The 19,370-nt window shown below is 32.0% G+C and overlaps 1 protein-coding gene and 1 pseudogene across 1 annotated transcript; both read left to right on the plus strand.

Moving 5' to 3' along the window:
- The first annotated feature begins 7,339 nt into the window (after positions 1 to 7,339).
- On the plus strand, positions 7,340 to 9,660 carry LOC131595957 (LEAF RUST 10 DISEASE-RESISTANCE LOCUS RECEPTOR-LIKE PROTEIN KINASE-like 2.8; annotated as a pseudogene).
- Positions 9,661 to 14,349: 4,689 nt separating this feature from the next.
- On the plus strand, positions 14,350 to 18,771 carry LOC131595958 ((+)-neomenthol dehydrogenase-like). Its single transcript, XM_058868500.1, has 4 exons — positions 14,350 to 14,517; positions 15,403 to 15,661; positions 15,867 to 16,061; positions 17,082 to 18,771. Exons 1-4 carry the CDS (start codon positions 14,417 to 14,419, stop codon positions 17,475 to 17,477), a joined length of 951 nt encoding a protein of 316 aa, XP_058724483.1. The 5' UTR covers positions 14,350 to 14,416; the 3' UTR covers positions 17,478 to 18,771.
- Positions 18,772 to 19,370: the final 599 nt, after the last annotated feature.

The raw sequence follows: 19,370 nt of genomic DNA on the forward strand, positions 1-19,370 counted from the left end.
GGTGAATCTTTTTTTTCATATATATATATATATATATATATATATATATATATATATATATATATATATATATATATATATATATATATATATATATATATATATATATATGGGCGACGACTCAAGTGAGAACACTTGGTTATTATGAGAAATGAGAACAATGAATCACGACCATTAAATTTTGATTTTGTTGATTTTAATGGACTGGATTGGTTTCTCTTTCTATGTTTTAATTAAATTAAATATTAAGGATTATAGAAAGAGAAACCAATCCAGTCCATTAAAATCAACAAAATCAAAATTTAATGGTCGTGATTCTTTGTTCTTATTTCTCATAATAACCAAGTGTTCTCACTTGAGTCGTCCCCTATATATATATATATATATATATATATATATATATATATATATATATATATATATATATATATATATATATATATATATAGGGAGCGTATCCAATGAGAACTGATATTTATGTGAGAAACGAGAACTATCAATACTGATCATTTGATTTAATTAACGGTTATGATTTAAAAATTCCATATAAAGAACACTTTACTTGATTTTTTTCTTTAACATCAATATTTGTAAATGCAATCAAGAAATTATTTTATTTGCTAAGTAAATCATTGTTACAATATTTGTCTTAAATATACTTAAATATAGTTAGGATATGAATATATTTAATATTTTTATTTAAAATTAACATTATCTAAACCATAAATACTTTTCAAGACTAAAAAATATTCAAAAATAAAACTTGAGAAAATAAATAATTTTAAAACTATCATAAGCATGAATTATTTACTCATCTTCCAAATATTAAAATTATTTTAAATAAAATTATATCATATAAATGTTTTTAAAATAATAACTCTTAAAAGTTAAATTAAATTTAAACGGAACTTATTTAACATTGTATCTCATATTTTATAGAATTATATTTTTTCATAATTTATTTAGTTAAATAAATTGTTCTAAAATTACTTTTAAAATCAAATAAAACTTCAAATATTTTTAATAACAATTTAATCAGAATAAATATTAATAAGTGAAACTTAATTCTAACTGGATAACTCTTTCATTAAAATATCGGTAGTTTTAAAAAATAAAATAATTTGATTTTCTAAAGAAAATAAATTATTGTTTGAAATTAAAAAGGGGTCAATTTAAATTATATGGAGTTAGAAGAATGATAATTTTACCAGATGCTTATTGTTTATTAAATCAAAATTTTAAATTACTGATAAATCAATAAATGAGCTATGTAATTACTACCTCCGTTCCTTTTTATAAGAGACAAGTCATTTTTTAGATTCATTGAATAACTAATGTATTTGGTCTCTTTATAGATTAGATACATTGATTATTCAATGAATGTAAAAAGTGAATTTTCTCTTATAAAAAGGAACGGAGGTAGTATTTTTTAATATTAATCTCCATTGCAATGATGAAATTGTTATTAAAATATTTGGTAGCATGTTTTTATGTTTTAAAAATGCTACATGTGAGAATTAATTAACGTTACATTTTTTTATAAGTTATATTAATTTTGTAAGAACTAATATTTTTTCAAAAACATTAGATGGTATAGTTCTAATTGAATATAATTTAAATAAAAATATATTGATTAAAAAAATATACTTCTTATTATTTTAAAGTTTATAATATTTTTTAGTATTTTTTTAGTCTTGAAAAATATATATATATATATATATATATATATATATATATATATATATATAGTTTAGAGAATTTTAATTTAAAATACAAATACAAAATACATTTTAATTATAATAAATATATTTCACAATATTTTTATAATAATTCAATCAAATAAAAATATTTTTGGTTAGAATATCTTTAAAATATTAACCATACTAGAAAAAATCAAGTAAAGTGTTCTTTATATGAAATTTTTAAATCATAACCGTTAATTAAATCAAATGATCAGTATTGATAGTTCTCGTTTCTCACATAAATATCAGTTCTCATTGGATACGCTCCCATATATATATATATATATATATATATATATATATATATATATATATATATATATATATATATATATATATATATATATATATATATATATATATATATAAGATTAAAATTGAAATATAGAGAGAAGGAGGGACTAAATGAGGAAAGAAGAGATACATAAGCGTAAAAGATAGAGAGGGTGAAAGAGAGACGTGTGAAAGAAAGTAGAAATAGAGAGACAACTTGTAAGAGAGCAATTATTGCATGGACACGAACCTAAATCCATATATTTAGGAACAATCAAGAAGAAGAGAGAGAATTTAAATTTATTTAAAATCTAATTTATTATTTAATTAATAAAAAAATGTGATTGGTTGAGTGTAAATCCAGGTGTTATAGCTATCCTCATCTAAATATTTTTGACAAGTATTAGAGCGGTGATCAAGAGAGAAATATGAGAGATACGGAGAGAATATTGACTATTTATCTTAAGCCATTAATATGATTTTTGGGTGGGCAACCCTTACTAGAGGGGTCTATGGAGTCCTAGGGTAAATATAGTTGTTGGATAAATGCCTTATAGTGGAAATATTGATAATGAAGATTGATCAAATTGGAGTTGATTAATATCTTGCAAGATGTGAATAAATGTTGATAATTTTTTACTAAAACATTTCATAAACTTCATTTATCAAACTTTAGCAGAGATAAATTATCTTGAGGGAGAATTTTGATGTATAGTGTAGTTCTCCTCGTCTTGAGAGATCGGTCTTTATATTTACTTGCAGGTTTTTTCTACCTTATTTAAATTTCTATCTCTTTTCCACTTTTTTATAGGTGGGATGCTGGGTTTAATTTTCTTATTAATTGCTAAACCGGCTCTTGGAACTTTCTGTTTCATTATATTGTTAATCTACAAATGGAGACAAAAACATTTTTCTATATATGATGGCATCGAAGATTTTCTCCGTAGTGATAATAGCATTGTTCCAGTAAGGTACTCCTACAAAGATATAACAAATATAACAAAACAATTCAAAATAAAATTAGGCAATGGAGGTTATGGATCGGTTTTTAAAGGACAACTTCGAAGTGGTCGTCTTGTAGCAGTCAAATTATTGGACAAAGCAAAGTCCAATGGTCAGGATTTCATAAATGAAGTTGCTACTGTTGGTAGGATTCACCATGTTAATGTGGTGCAACTCATTGACCCTCCCTCCCTAATAAGCCTTACTTTTGTCTACAAGATGAACCAGTAGAAAATGTTAACGATGATAGCTCATGGAGTTCATATGGTACATCAGTAAGTGATCCCAAGGAACCAAGAAATACTGAGACATAAAGTTACTTTGGCGTCTCGTGTAAGATTAACTACTAAATCAAATGCACACACTTTGTGCACTGTGTCCTTCTCTTTTACTTTTTATTTTCATTTATATGAGAAGTGGTAATATATGCTACAAATTCATAGAAACAGTTGTGAATTTTTAGATTTTAATCTGAGTGACCTCTAACCTACTAATATGGATTTTTTTTTTCAATTGAGACAAGATTTATAGACTCTTTTCTTTTAATTTCAAAAGGAATGAGGACCAGATTTTTTTACGTGGTAGTTTTATTCACTTAGAATAAACCATTTTATTACTCTGTTTTAAATTATAAGTTTTTTTTAAATGTTTTTAATTAATGAATAATTTTACAATATCAAATAAGCATTAATATGATTTTTCAATTATACTCTTAAATAACTTATTAAAAAAATTATATTTATTCATTCAAATTGAAAGTGTACCTCGATTTAAAAATTATAAATTCCACTAAAAATAAGAAAAAAAAGGATGAAACTAATAACAAACTTACAAGATGCATGTTAATAGGATAAAACGACAGATTGCATACGTACATGACAACGCCTACAATTATTGACAACATTGAAGACGCCTAAATTTTTGATTGAATATGTATTAAATCTAAATCAAAGGCGATTTATAAATTTGAATGATATATAAAAAGTAATGATATTCATAACAATATTCATGACTTTCACACGAGATGTCTGAAGGATTGATTCAGTTGAAAATCGAGAAGGAACCCACCTTTGTTGAAATGCTAAGAAGAAACTCAAACATAAATGCATGGAGCCCGACAAACATGGTTGTTAGTGTGTGAGGCATTTTTAGTGAGGAGAGAAAGAGAGACTAATAACCAATTGTTAGTTGGTCCAATGGTGATTGGCGCTGGACTTGGTAAGGAGAACCACGATTCGATCCCCTGCAACTGCGATCGAGAGGTAGCTGGAACCACTTGATGCCAGAACTGACTCTCGATCCGGACTAAACCGGTGGTGATAAACCAAAAAGAAAGAAAGAGTAATAAAAAATAAGAATTATATTATTCACTTAAATTGAACAAATAATGATACAGACTATGATTATTTATATCCCAATAATATTTCAACATACCCCCTATAATCCAAGTTGTCGAACATATTCTAAAAATAGTCGATCTGAACTATTCCTAATTTCATTCTCAAATTTAGGAATCTGTCGATCTTCAATCTTTTGGTTAAAATGTCGATCAACTGTGCTTCACTTGAGTAATGCCTAACTTCAAGTTCACCTCGATTTACCTTTTCCCTTAGGAAGTAAAATCTAGCTTCGATATGCTTACTCCTTCCATGCAGAACTGGATTCTTTGCCAGATTTATGGTTGACTTGTTGTCAATTTGCAACACAAGGGGATTCTTTACTTCTACCTCCATTTCTTCAAGTATCGATCTGATCCAAATTGCTTGACATTAAGAATAGGATCCGGCTATATATTCAACTTCACACGATGATAATGCCACCACTGGTTGTTTCTTCGAACACCATGAAATTGGGGCACCAATTACTTGGAAAAAATATCCAGTTGTGCTTCTTCAATCTTCCTTATCTCCATCAACTAGCATCTAAAAAATAAGTAATTGTTGCTTCTTTGTCTTACAGTGTATGACACAGAAAAGGCAGACAAGACACAGAAATCGGAGACAGCTTGTGACGTGAAAGCCATGCCACAAGTTTGCGACGTGAATCTCACGTCACTCATCAACGAATATTTTTAGTTTTCATTTTGAGTGTTGCGACGTGGTACACATGTCACAAATTAGTGACATATATATCACGTCACTAAACTTAAATTTTTTATAAAAAAAAAACTAATTATTATAAATAAAAGGTTTTATTATTATTTCTTTTTCAATATTAATAAAAAATATTTATTTAAATATAAAAATCCAAATAATTAAAAATCAACCAACAATCCAAATAATATATCAAAATTAAAATTGCAAAAATACCTCTTCTTCAATCTCCTTCAATCTTTTTTGTCCAATCTTTCTTTAAACCTCTTCAACATTCTTCAATCCTCTCCACTTTAATACTTAAAGAAAAAAATTATCATAAATTAAATTTCTAAATTAGTATAAATAAGGTGTGTTCGCGGAGCGGTTTGGACGGTTTTAACGCTAAAATTCATCCGAACCGCAAGAGAAAAAACGTGCGGTTTGGTTTGGTTTAGTTGGCTTTTAGAAAAAAAACTGAACCGAACCAAACAAATGTGGTTTGGTTCGGTTCAGTTGTTCAATTTTTTATAAATATTTTATTGAGTCATACATACACATATAGATGACAACGTAACTTTATATTTAGTCATTCATACACTACCAAATAACTACAAAACTCGTCATATTTAGACAACAACTTCCATTTAATATGTATAAATTAGATTAGACAAAAGTGAAATAATATACATAAAATAATAGCACAAAACAGTATCAAAATGTTATAATGAAACAAAAAAATAGAAGAGATGAGAGATTAGTGAAGATGAGAAAGAAATTAAGAACATAAGAGAGGAGAGATTATAGAAGAAGATGTGCTATAAAAATGAAATTGAAAGAGGGAACATTTGCATAAAAATGAGAAGGTGAAAAAGAAAGAATATAAGATAGTAAAGATTAGAGAAGAAAAGGTAAGATGTATGTGAGGAAGATGACGTAATACTTCTAGGAGAGATTTGGGAAGACTGGAATTGAGAACATAAACGTAAGGATGGGAAAGTTGTTCGTAATCATAAGGCTAATGTATAATAGATTTAGGTTTGGTTTGAATGTGAGTTAAGTAAAATTTTGGTTGTACCATAATGCGGTTTGATTCAGTTTGGTTTGCGGTTTTCTATTGGGTTAATTTGGTTTTGAACACCACTATAAATGACATACTTAAATGAAAAAAAATACAATTAAAATAAATTATTAAAATAACATACCTTTAGAAATTATAATGGAAGAATAGAAGGAAAGAATGAATGGAAGAAGAGGAATAGAGAGAGAAGAATAATGGGAGGAAAGAGAGAAAAAGAAACAATTTCTTCTTTTTGGGTACTGAGTTATGGCAACGTTGAAAAATGGTTTATATGAGATAATCAGCGACGTGGGATTCACGCCGTAAGTTACACACGTGTCTTCCACGTCGCAATATGCTCAACGGTCAAAAAGTGTACAGGAATCAGAGACGTGGGAATCACGTCGCAAATTTCCTACGTGGATCCCACGTCGTAACCCAAACGGTCATCTGCATTTACTGCTTCTCCCTGCCATTACCTGCATCCAGTCAAGTCAAGTGCACATTTTTTCCCTCTGAAAATATTGCGACATGCTATACACGTCACAACTAAAAATTTGAAAATTTCAAGTTATCCACCTTATATGTATGTTACATATTTTGTTTTTTATTTTTATTTTAGATGTTGCGATATGGTCCCAACATCACAACTTATTTTTTAAAAAAAAGTATTCTCTAACTCCCCATATGATATTTTAGTTTTGATTATTAAATAAAATTATAGTGACATGCTCTCAACGTCGCAACCACACTTTTTATGCCACATGTTACCCACGTCACAACATCACGTCAATGGGGGGCATTTTTCTTGTAGTGGCGACCACAATCACAATTACAGCTGCAATCGCAATGTAATTTAAAACCATGATATGTAATAGGTTAACTAAAGTCAACTACACAAGTGTTCTAGCAAGCTTTGCCGACTTTGCGAATCTTTGTTAATTTGGACGAACCTATATATATGATGTTGATATAACAAGTTATATGGTGGTCCACTTTGAATTAGTATTTGAATATCTTCCCAAACTCCATCTTACCGACCTTGGCTCTTGTATATATGTGGTGGCAGTGAATAATAACTATCTACCCCAGTCAACATCTATCCAAATTCATCCAAAGACTTTTAAAAAGTTAATCTTCCTCCTTGTTTTTTATTTGATGCTTCTCGTGCAATTAAAGTGAGTATTTTCCACTTGATATCAGAAAACCAAAAATGCCACCCTTAACCCTTCTTATGGTGGATGTGTTACTCATACTAATAATATTCTCGTCCAACAAAGTGTATGGTGATGAACAACAAGAATCGTGTTCTCGAAAGTGCGGTGTTCATAACATCACATACCCTTTCCGACTGAAAGACAGTCCACTAAACTGTGGTGACACAAGATACAACCTATCATGCGAAGACAACAACCAATTGATTTTGTACAATGGAACAAATGGAAAATACTATGTACAATCAATTCATTACAACAACTTCACTATCCGACTATTGGATTTCAATCTTCGATCTAACAATTCACTCCCTCCTTATTATTCTTTAGGAGGCTACAATTTCAGTTCTTCCTTCTCATCACCCTACCTTTTCTATCAATACAAAAACTTTTCTTATACAGATATATTAACAAAATCTATGCTCTATGTGACTTGTCCAAATCCAGTGCAACATTCTTCTGGTCACATGTATGGTCCTAACTGCATGAATAGTTCTTCACATTTAGAGTATAAGAATTCTTTCTATGTTAGTGGCTACAACAAAACTCTTTCACAATTGGGGCTGAGAGACAAGTGTCGTATTGAATTGATGTTTCTCACATCTTGGCATGTTGAAGATGGAAACAACAACATTTCTTGCAAGAACATTCGTCGCATGATGTTTGATGGAATTGAACTTTCTTGGATTAATAGTTTTTGTAAAGATATATGGTCTGTGGAAGTCGATCAATATAACCAGCCTCGATGTGTACCAGGTTTGCACTAAACAACTCCACCTTTCTCAAAGTAATTTAAGTTTTTCTCTTAATCTAAATTTAATCGTTCTTGCTATATATTATGGGATACAGTTCATGATGTCCACACTAGACAAATTGATAGTTTGATTGTTAATCATGTTTTGTGTATGTTCTTGCAGGAATTGGCAAAAAAATTGTTATAATTGCATCTATCTCAATTTACATAGGTATGTCCTCACATTCTCTTAACAAGATGCAAGACATGTGAAACAAAGTGTAAGACTTATTTTTCTCATTTCCTCTTCTTTATAGGTGAGTTGGTTTTTCTTTACATTCTCAAACTTGTTCTTGGAATGCCATGTATCATTGGATTATTGATATGGAAATGTCGACGGAAACATTTATCAATGTACGATGACATCGAAGGTTTTCTACGTAGTAGCAATAACATCATGCCATTAAGGTACTCTTACAAAGAAATAAAAAAGATAACCAACCAATTCAAGACAAAATTAGGTAAAGGAGGCTATGGATCTGTTTTCAAAGGACAACTTCAGAATGGTCATCTTGTAGCTGTCAAAGTATTGGACAAAGCCAAGTCCAACGGACAAGATTTTGTTAATGAGGTTGTTACCATTGGTAGGATTCACCATGTTAATGTAGTACAACTGATTGGTTTTTGCATAGAAGGATCAGAACGTGCTCTTATATACGAATTCATGCCAAATGGGTCACTTGAAAAATACATATTTTCTCACATTGAAGAGAGTTATTCCTTGAGTTGTGAAAAATTATATTCCATTTCTCTCGGAGTGGCTCGAGGCATTGAGTATTTGCATAATGGTTGCAATATGAAAATTTTACATTTTGACATAAAGCCTCATAACATCCTTCTTGATGAGAATTTTAATCCAAAAGTTTCAGATTTTGGACTAGCGAAACTTTGTCCTACAGATAACAGTAATGTGTCATTAACTGCAGTAGGAGGAACCATTGGATATATGGCCCCTGAACTATTCTATAGAAATGTTGGTACAGTATCTTACAAAGCCGATGTGTATAGTTTTGGGATGCTGTTAATGGAGATAGCAAGTAGAAGAAAGAACTTGAATGAATCGGCTGAGCAATCCAGCCAACTTTATTTCCCATTTTGGGTCTATGGTCGATTACATGATGGAAGAGAAGTTACAATTGAGAATGACACCAATCAGGAAATGAAATTGACAAAGAAAATGATGATTGTGGCTTTATGGTGTATCCAGACAAAACCTGATGAGCGTCCTTCGATGGATAAAGTGATTGAGATGCTTGAAGAAGAAGATGAGGATTTGCAAATGCCCAATAAACCATACCTTTATCCACAAGATTCACTTGATGATGAGTATGTTAGAAATAATAGTACTAGCGGTTCATGGTCTTCTTCTGGTACATTAATAACTAATCCCATGCAAACAACCTAATCTTGTTGTAGTTCTCAGACGAGTAACTCTTCATTTACATCTAACTTTTTTTATTATAAGCAATAGCTATGTATTTATAGATATGTAAATGTTCCTGGTACCCACATATGTTCTTGAATAAAACCTAGAAAGAGTTGAATATGAATTAAATTTTTTATAAAAATTAATTATTTAATCTATCTATCTATAATATAAGAACACAAGATATTTTGGAAAAGTTGAAATTGCCCTTGCTTCTTTTACACACTGTCACAATTATTATTTTTTGGGTATAATTTATCTACTTTGCTGCTTCATCTAGCTATGCTTCCAATTAAACCTATTATTATATTATTCTTACTTTGCACTTTATTTTCAAATTTCTTCCACATTTCCTTTCACTTTTTTGATAAAGATTAACATCTAATCGGCCTGCTCTGCAATAATTTCTCAGCAATTTCTTCCAAACTTCATCTCCATCTTCTCACTAAATGAAATCATCTTCATTTCTGCTTCGTTATTTCTTCTGCAACTTTTTTCTCTCGCAAGCATTCCGTTTTCTTCAGCCATTATTTCTAATCTCTACATCCAAAAACATCCAACCATGTCTACCTATGCCCAGAACTCCAGCCTCCACAAATGTCCAACCATCCTACTATACCTCAAACCCATTTAAATTCTTGTCAAAGAAAGTAATGTTCAAAGGTTTAACGCTCCTGTCACCATTAGTCACTTTTTCTCTTTCAATTTTTCTCTCTATAATATGTTAGGTTAATAATAAAAACTACTCTTACTTGGAATGTCAATTTATTTAGGCGACACTACTGTAATAATCAGTAATAGATTTTAAGGTCAGTGTTTCAAGGAGATTTTAGAATTAGCAAGCGAGAATCACCCTTATCCCTGCACTACAAACTGTTCATAGGGACACAAGTCCCAAACATTGTCACAACATTTGGGAAGAAGACTGCTAGTGGATCTTCAAAAAAAAGAATCATTGATGAGCTCCAAGAAACCTCTGATGAATTGGATGCAATCATTAAAAAGAGCACTGAGAGAAAGATCAGATTGGAATACCTGATTAGGTCCTTGAAGACTAACAAAGGAGTGACTTGTAGGGATGAAGACATTGAAGAGGATGAGGAAGAACATCTTAGAAGTAAGGAGACCCATGAAGAAGGAGAAACAGCTAGCAGCTCCGAGTCTTGATCAAATGTGCTTAGTAATTTTTCTTTTTGTTTTTGTGTTTGTATGTTTTTAAAATCATCATGTATTGGCTTATGTCCCGTGATCTTTTGTATGCACTTATGTGCACTTTTGTACTAATGCTTGTGTACTATTGAACAATATGCTTCCATGAATGTTTAATATATGTGTTTACATCATATTTATGTGTTTCCATTTGTGCTAGTGAGTGTTTGTGCTTCCACGTATTTACATTTACTGTATTTTTGTCAATTTTTGGCTAAAAAAGGGGAGTAAAGTGTTAGTGTGTTTGAGTGTCCTGATGTTACAATATATGTTACAGCATGTTGGTTGGCATATATCTTGACTGTGCTACTGCTAAGGAGAATAATTATTGTGGTTGCATGTTGCAACTATTTAGGGGGAGCATGATAGTCTGTCATACTGCTTGATTGTGCTGCTACTGGAATGAAGACTGTAGATTAAAGAATGTGTGCAAAATGTTTTGACATCCTTCTTAATGTTAGGTTGTTTAAATAATAGTCTTTTGCTGCATATGCCTCTGATGTGTGAACGTAAGTAGTTCATGTTCTAGTATCCCTTTGAGGGGGAGTACTAGTTCTAGATGACAGGGGGAATGATGGACATGACTGTTTGTACAAGCTCCAGAGAGCTTTGAAGAAGAAGACCTCTTTGTGTAACTATTGTGCATCTCTAATATATCTTTGGAGTTTGTGTTTAAATTTGTATGTTATCATGTAAATGTGTTTTATCTCCAGGACTTAACTGTGCTTTGGTTGTTTTAGTCAAAATTTGCCAAAGGGGGAGATTGTTAGTTCCATGATTTTTGTAATTGACATAATTTTGCTAAAACATGGTTCTTAACTGATGTTGAGTAAGATGTTGAAACATCTTGTTCTACTATCATAACAAGTTCAGCTGTTATGGGTTTTGACAGATGTTCTGCCAAATGTTGTGACATTCTACACAAGAACATCCTGACAGTTCAGACTGATTTTTAAACCTTGAAAGATTTGATTGAAAAATATGAGAATCTGGAATATGCAGATAATAATTACAGACGCGGGCAATAAATGGATGATTATGACAAATGCAAATTAGTTTGTTTTTAAAAAAGAATATTTGAGATTTCTTTTAGAAAACTAAGATTTGAATTGATTTTATTTGTTCCTAATTTGTAAAAAGATCTTGCGGTTGTTTTCAGAAAAGAGAAGATTGAATTCAGTTTAAATTCCAAGCCCATTCTGCAAGTATCTATAAAAAGGAACTTGAGAAACCTAGTTTTCCAAGCATTCACACAAGGAAAGCCGTGGCTGCTATAAGGGTTGTTGTTTTGGGAGTCTCTCAAGTTCTTCGTGTGTTATGTTCTTTTGTGTCACTTATGTATCTTCTGATACATTGAAGTGGACGTGCGTTCTCACTCTTGACGATTTTAAGCAAGAGAGTTTAGTTATGTTCTTGATCAAATCTTTTAAGCAAGATCAAGTATTGTTCTTAGTTAGGGTGTTTAACTAAGTATTTTTTATTGGAAAGTGTAACCTTTTTATTTGGATTCCCTTAGTCACGGGGTGTGTGACTGTTTTATCACTATAGTGATTGGAAGTGGGATGGATATTTCTCAGGTCTAGATGTCGACTTCTAGGCAGAAGTATCGTTGGGTAGTAATTAGGCGAGAAGTTGTAAACTAGGGGTGTTTAGGCTTTGAACTAATACTGCTGATAGTGGACTTCTTTCCTAGTTTGGTAGCCCCCAAATTAGGTGTTGTTTGCATTGAACTGGGTTAACAATTCAATGTGTCATTTATCATTTTTTTCATTTACTTTTAGTTTTGATAAGTGTGGTATAAGTCAGCAGATGTTATAATATCTATCTTGATATTGTGTGTTGTTAGGACATTTGTCTTGACATCTGTTGTAAGTGTCAAAATTTCAATGGTGTTTTTTGGAGGTGGTCTAAAAGCTGGCACTATTCCAGGTTTTGTAGAAGATTCAAAACAAGTTCAGAGACCTCAAATAATAAGACAGATACCCAGAAGGTTTGCAAAGTTTGACATGTTACGTGATACTGAAATAGACTTTGAATGCGAAGTCATTCGTTGTGCCATGTTAGTAGACTCTGCACCTTTGAGTATAGAAGAAACACTCAGGAAGAAAGTCTCGCTGAGGTCCATGAAAGAAAAACTTGATGCTATAGAAAGAAACAAGACTTGGGAGTTGACTGAGCTTCCAAAGAAGAAGAAATCCATCAAAGTCAAATGGATTTTCAAGGTGAAATTGAAGCCTGATGGATCAATTGGGAAACACCAAGTGAGGTTAGTAGCTAGAGGTTTTCTTCAGAAACCTGGGCTAGATTATTTTTAGGTGTTTGCACCTGTTGTTAGACCTGAAACAATCAAGTTGGTTATTGCTATAGCTGCCAATAGGAATTGGTCTACGATACATCTGCATGTTAAATCTGCATTTCTGAACGGTCCTTTACAAGAAGAAGTTTATAATTCACAACTTCCTGGATTTGTGAAAAAGAATCTGGAAGAAATGGTGTACAAGTTGCATAAAGTCAAGTATGGATTGAAGCAAGCTCCCAGAGCTTAGAATTTGAAGATTGATTCGTTTTTCAAGAAGTAAAAGTTTCAAAAATGTGAGATGGAATATGGTGTCTATGTCCAGCATACTTCTAGAGGCAATATGATTATGGTGTGTCTTTATGTTGATGACATATTATTGACAGGAAGTTGTTCAGATGAGATAGTCAAGTTCAAGAAGATGTTGATGAATGAACTTGAGATGACTTACCTAGGAAAGTTGGTTTACTTTCCAGGGATGGAGATTTTGTACTCTAAGAAGGGTATCATTCTGCATTAACTAAAGTATGAACTTGAGCTTCTAAAGAGATTCGAGCTGACAAATTGTAAGTCTGCAGTCACACTTGTTGAGATGAATTACAAGCTGAATTCTGATGATGAGGGTGATGATGTAGATGCTACAACTTTTAAATAGTTGGTAGGCTCGTTGAGATATCTCTATAATACCAGACCTAACATCTATTACGCAGTTAGGTTTATAAACAAACTGAAGTGGTCACATACCAAGCTATTGTTTGGATTTTGAAGTATATATTAAGGGGACTCTAAAATTTGGAGTTTTGTTCCCTTCTAGAATTAAAAGTGAGTCAGAACTGATGTATTTGATTGGAAGGGTATATTAGAGAGTTTAAGCATCTTTCATGCTTAAATAGATAGTTGATGCCAACTTTTGTGATATCTTACCGCACTAGAGTTATGACTTTCTTAGATGTGTTTTAATGTTAAATCTACTTGTGTGAAATTTTAACGGATCCTGAATCAAACATGAAACCCACACACACACATACATACATACATACATACATATATATATATATATATATATATATATATATATATATATATATATATATATATATATCAAATGAGAGCATTTTATAATGAAAGATGAGACGAACAAATATCAATAGTTGGATTCATGAAGAAAGAGAAGATAAAAGCCACATTAAAATATATGGTGAAAATTATTTATTTATTTATTTTCTTTCCTCCGTCATTTATATCTGGTGTTGCACTTATAGCAGCGCCAACACTAATTGTCAAGTGACGTTGCAAAAGCCAAATAGTGGGCAAATCCGGTGAATCTGGATGGGTAAGAAAGAAAAGAATGAGAAAGCAAAAGAACGAAGAGAAAATAGATTGCAAGAGATACAGCTTTTAAGATCCATTCCTTATTCCGATCAACAAAGGTATCAATCTAATTACCTCTCCCTTCTTTTATATTTCATTTTGCATTTCTTTTCTATTAGTTAAGGGTTACCTTGTTATTCCCACTTATCCATAGCTTTGCCCGGATAAACAACTTAATTATACATATATAGTATAAGTGCTTTTTGTATAAGTGATTATGTATAAGTCAATTTGTTTCTGTATTAGATTTAAGCTGTTTTTATAACCTATCATAGTATAAGTGCTTTTTGTATAAGTGATTCTGTTGGCCGGTCAGCTTTCTTGAATATTTCAGAACTTGGCCTCATTACATGATCCCTTAAGTACGAAATTACATTTTTCTCAACTAGTGGGGCATGTTGAGTTGAAGCCTTACCATGCCGCACTAGAACATACCCTTAGAGTTAAGCTATCTATAATATTTCAAGTGTTGATTGTAAATTTATAAAATTTTGATATTTATTTCTTTCTTCTGTGTTTTGATGGGTGCTAATATGACAAGAATAGATGACCTTTGAACAAACCACTCCTTCGTTCTAAGTTCTATCCTTCAATTTCATGCAGTGTTGTCAAATAGAGGTTATAGTGGCGCTATAGTTTACTAGAATTTGAACTAATTGTTATTGTTCTACAGTGCGATATTTAGTACAAACTATTATCAAATAGCTGCCATATCGGCGCTATAGCTCTGTAGTTCAAAGAAACTGATATTTTTCATGATCCATGATTGACAAAATTAATTTCGTGCCCCATTAATTCAACCCAATGAGGAAAAAACTGTAATTTAGCTTCAAGTGAAAGGGGATAATAGTGTACTCACTCTCTAATCATGCATTGCTTATGGAATTGTAAAACACTCTTCTATATAACTTGTTCTGATTTTTTGTCATTCTGAGTATATATAGGTGGTGGTCAAAGGAAACTATAGCTGTGGTTACCGGCGGAAACAGAGGAATTGGGTTTGAGATTTGCAGACAACTTGCTACTCATGGATTGACTGTTATACTCACATCAAGAGATGCTGGTGCTGGTACAGAATCAATTAAGGTTTTGCAAGAAAGTGGTTTTGATGTGGTTTACCGTCAACTTGATATAGTCGACGATTCATCCATCAACCAATTCGTCGAGTGGTTGCAGGAAAATTACGGTGGTTTAGATATTCTTGTAAGTTTCTAAAATGTGATTTCTTTCATGCAGTCTGATTTTAATTGAAATAGCATGTGCTGTTGGAATCTATCCAAGTGTTTTATCCATTTTGATTGTACGCAGAAAATAATCGATTTAATGTTACTAGGGAGTATGTAAATTGTAGATTGTAGGTTAACGCATTTCTTTATTTTATGGTTCTAACCTCCATCATCTATGGCAGGTAAACAATGCTGGTGTTAATTTCAATCTTGGGTCTGATAACTCTGTTGAAAATGCTTACAAGGTTATCAAAACAAATTATTATGGCATTAAAAATTTGACTGAAGCTCTTATTCCATTGATGAAACCATCTGTTGTTGGTGCTCGAATAGTAAATACAAGCTCGCGTCTAGGTCGACTAAATGGAAGACGAAATGTAAGTATCTTTTTACTTTTTGTAGAAAAAATTGTTGCATATAAGTAAACAGTGTTTTTTTGTAAAAATGATCTTTGGTCTTTCCCTTGAGTACTCTCAATCAGTGTAATCAATAGAGGCGCTATCTCGCTAAAGCTGAGCAGAGCGTAGGCCAGCCACTATGGGAAGAGCCTTAGCGGTGCAGAACACTATAGCGGCCGCTATAGGCTAAATAGCGAGTAGTAGGGGAGGAGCGGTTCCCGGCCCGGAGCGGTTTTTGTCCCGCTATCCTTCTCCCCTCTGAAAAAAAAGAACTACCCCTTAAATTTAAAATGTTACGAGTAATTTGGGGTTTTTCAATTTAAAATTTGAGTTGAGACTCAACCATAACCTTCCTTCACCGACGTTTCTACACTTCAGTTGTTCCAACGAAAAATCATAAGTTCCTCCCTCATATCTCTCTGCACTTTGTTTTTCCCTCTGTACTTCATATGTTTATAATAATCATTCATGTATTTTGTCAAAAAGCATCAAATAGCGGCTATCCCACAATATGTTATCCCGCTAATCCATTTTTGGGGTAGGCCGCTCCGCGCCGCTATCAGGGATTGACTGCTGCCAATATTCTTTTATTTTCCCACTTCCTTCTTTTTTGGGGCTAAACTAAAGTCTTCGCACATAAATAGTCACGATCTAAAATTAAAAATTTGGTTTTGATGTTATCACCAAAAATGGCTTTTTGGCATAAAGGGCTTGATATGGTGAAGTAGAAGCTTACATAAGCTGTAGTTTGACTTTAAATTGCATATATTCTAGCAAAATTCCAATGTTCAAATCTGCATTCTAATGTAACTAAAATGAAAAGTCCTTTGAAATGCTGCAACTCCTTCTAGCATTCTCCAGTGATGTATTTCCTAAAAATATCACAAGAACATACACATTTTGGTAAAATATTTTCATTTGTAGCTTTGACTGCATCCTGTTTTGTGCCATATAACTTCTGCAAAATGTAAAACTGATAATGTGTTGCTTGATTAATAGAGAATCAGCAAAGTAGAATTGAGAGAACAACTGAGTGATGTCGAGTTTCTTTCAGAGGAACTGATTGACAGAACTTTATCTTCATTTTTACAACAAGTAGAAGATGGAAGTTGGACATCAGGTGGGTGGCCTCAAATATATACCGATTACTCAGTATCGAAACTTGCTGTTAATGCTTATACAAGACTTATGGCAAGGAAGCTTTCAGAGCGACCAGAAGGTCAAAAGATTTATATTAACTGCTATTGTCCGGGTTGGGTAAAGACAGCTCTCACAGGTTTTGCAGGGAACAATACTGTTGAGGAAGGTGCTGATACTGGAGTCTGGCTTTCCCTTCTGCATGACCAAACAGTTATGGGAAGTTTTTTTGCTGAGAGACGGGAAATTAACTTTTAACAGTTTTGTCAAAGTGCGGCGATGAACTGTTCCATGGGGTTATGGTATAGTAAAATTTGTGTGCGCAATGGCATAGCGGAGTTTATGGCAGCTGTCATTGGCTGCAGCAACTATTGTAATTGTCATGCCATATATCAAGGTAAGGAAAGAAATATGTAAATCTGTCTGTTGGCATTAGTTTGATAGCAGGTTCAAAGTTTCTTTGTAGCATATAATTATCAGTGGAAAGCTAATTCTATTGAATTTTATATGCTTTAATGTTGTAATAGCAATTTTATCATTGACTGGGAATGATTTTTTTTATAGAAATTATTAATTAGTATCCATTACTATATATCTTTTATATGGGGTTACAAATAATGGTTAGAAGTTAACAAATCTTGTGTTAGTTAAAGAATAAGTCAGAAATAAGTTAAAGAAAAACATATACAGTTGGCTACAGTATTATTATTTTTAGAACAAAAACCAAGAATAAGAAAGTCACAAATGTGTATCCATATGGTTTCACTCCTAAAATGACTACACTGGTTTGTCTGGAAGTTAACTTCTAGAAACTAGAAACTATTACTTGCAGAAAAATCTGCACTTCAATATGCAAGAAGTGTTGAATATTAACAAAAACTTCAGGTATTTTTGCAGGTTTAAGAAAATCAGCTACTTTCTTGGCTGTATCTGCGAATTTTTCTCTGCAAGAAATCTTAATGTTAGGAAGTGAACTTTTGGGTGCACCCTTCACCATGATGAAAGGGGGTTGTCTGGGAGTTAATTTTCAAATATTATTACCTGTGGATTCTCTGCAGGTATATATGCAAGAAATGTTAATTATTAGTAAGTGGAGTTTGCTATGAAAAATTTTAGGTGTGCATCCGGAACATTACTTTCAGATGTCGCGAATGAGCATTTTTGGATTTTATAGGATTTGAGGAAAACAAATAAGATTGTATTGAGCAACCCCAAACCAAGAAATTCTTATATAATAGTATATTATGAGCCATATTAAGTTGAAATTGGTTTAAAATTACAATGAGTGATTTTCCGCAAGGGAACCATAATGGATTGGTGATCAAAGGACATGGATTGTAACGGTGGACATGAGATTGGACATGAGATTTCGATGCGGTGAAGAGTGGTTGACCTGCAAGATTAACACTTCAACTTCCAAATCAGTATGAGAGTAAAATGAGTGAATGAAGTTTGAATTCAAATTGTATCAAAGATATGACATGTTTCCCTTTATATAGTAGGATAATCTTAGCAACTTGCTAATCTTTTAAGCATGGAATGTGGAGATCCTTTTGATGGATCTTAGATTTAGATCACTTGTACCCTAGACTAGAATAACGCACCTGTTCTGTGAGTGATGCAGTGGATTAACGTGTTATCTAGGTCGTATATATTTGGCCTTCTATCTGGTCCATAACAGTTGCCTCCCAAGCCTTTGCATATTCTCTGTGGGGGTGAGTGTGAAGAAAATATGTTCATCCTTCTTTACTTGGGTTTGATGAATACAAAAGATTATTTTAAGAAGAAAGTTCAAAGAAGAAAAAGATTGAATCAAGTATCAAGCTTATGTCAAGAATTGGTTTTCAATGCTATTGGATCATAAACAAAGGTACAATAATTAAATCAATTGTTATAGTCATTAGATGCTCAATGAAAAGGTTTAAAAATCATTTTATGCAATATTTTCAAAATGGCAAAAGTAGCATTGTTAAACTTCGAATTTCTCTAAGTCCACATAGGGTTAATCGATTAACCTCTTGGAAAAGGAACCAAGTTAATCGATTAACCATGTCACAGTTTGAAGAAAACTTGCATTTTTCAAGAGCATAATTGATTAACCTTTGAAAGGAGACCAAGGATAGTCGATTATCCTTTTCATTTTTCACTATT

This window comes from Vicia villosa, linkage group LG4 (assembly GCF_029867415.1).
Source record: "Vicia villosa cultivar HV-30 ecotype Madison, WI linkage group LG4, Vvil1.0, whole genome shotgun sequence".
Classification (NCBI taxonomy): Eukaryota; Viridiplantae; Streptophyta; class Magnoliopsida; order Fabales; family Fabaceae; genus Vicia; species Vicia villosa.

Bases quoted from the DNA above. Each gene is read 5' to 3' on its own strand.
- LOC131595958 (XM_058868500.1), top strand. From the start codon at position 14,417: ATGGGTAAGAAAGAAAAGAATGAGAAAGCAAAAGAACGAAGAGAAAAT. The intron at 15,662-15,866 runs GTAAGTTTCTAA...CATCTATGGCAG, and splicing joins ACGGTGGTTTAGATATTCTT to GTAAACAATGCTGGTGTTAA. The intron at 16,062-17,081 runs GTAAGTATCTTT...CTTGATTAATAG, and splicing joins GACTAAATGGAAGACGAAAT to AGAATCAGCAAAGTAGAATT.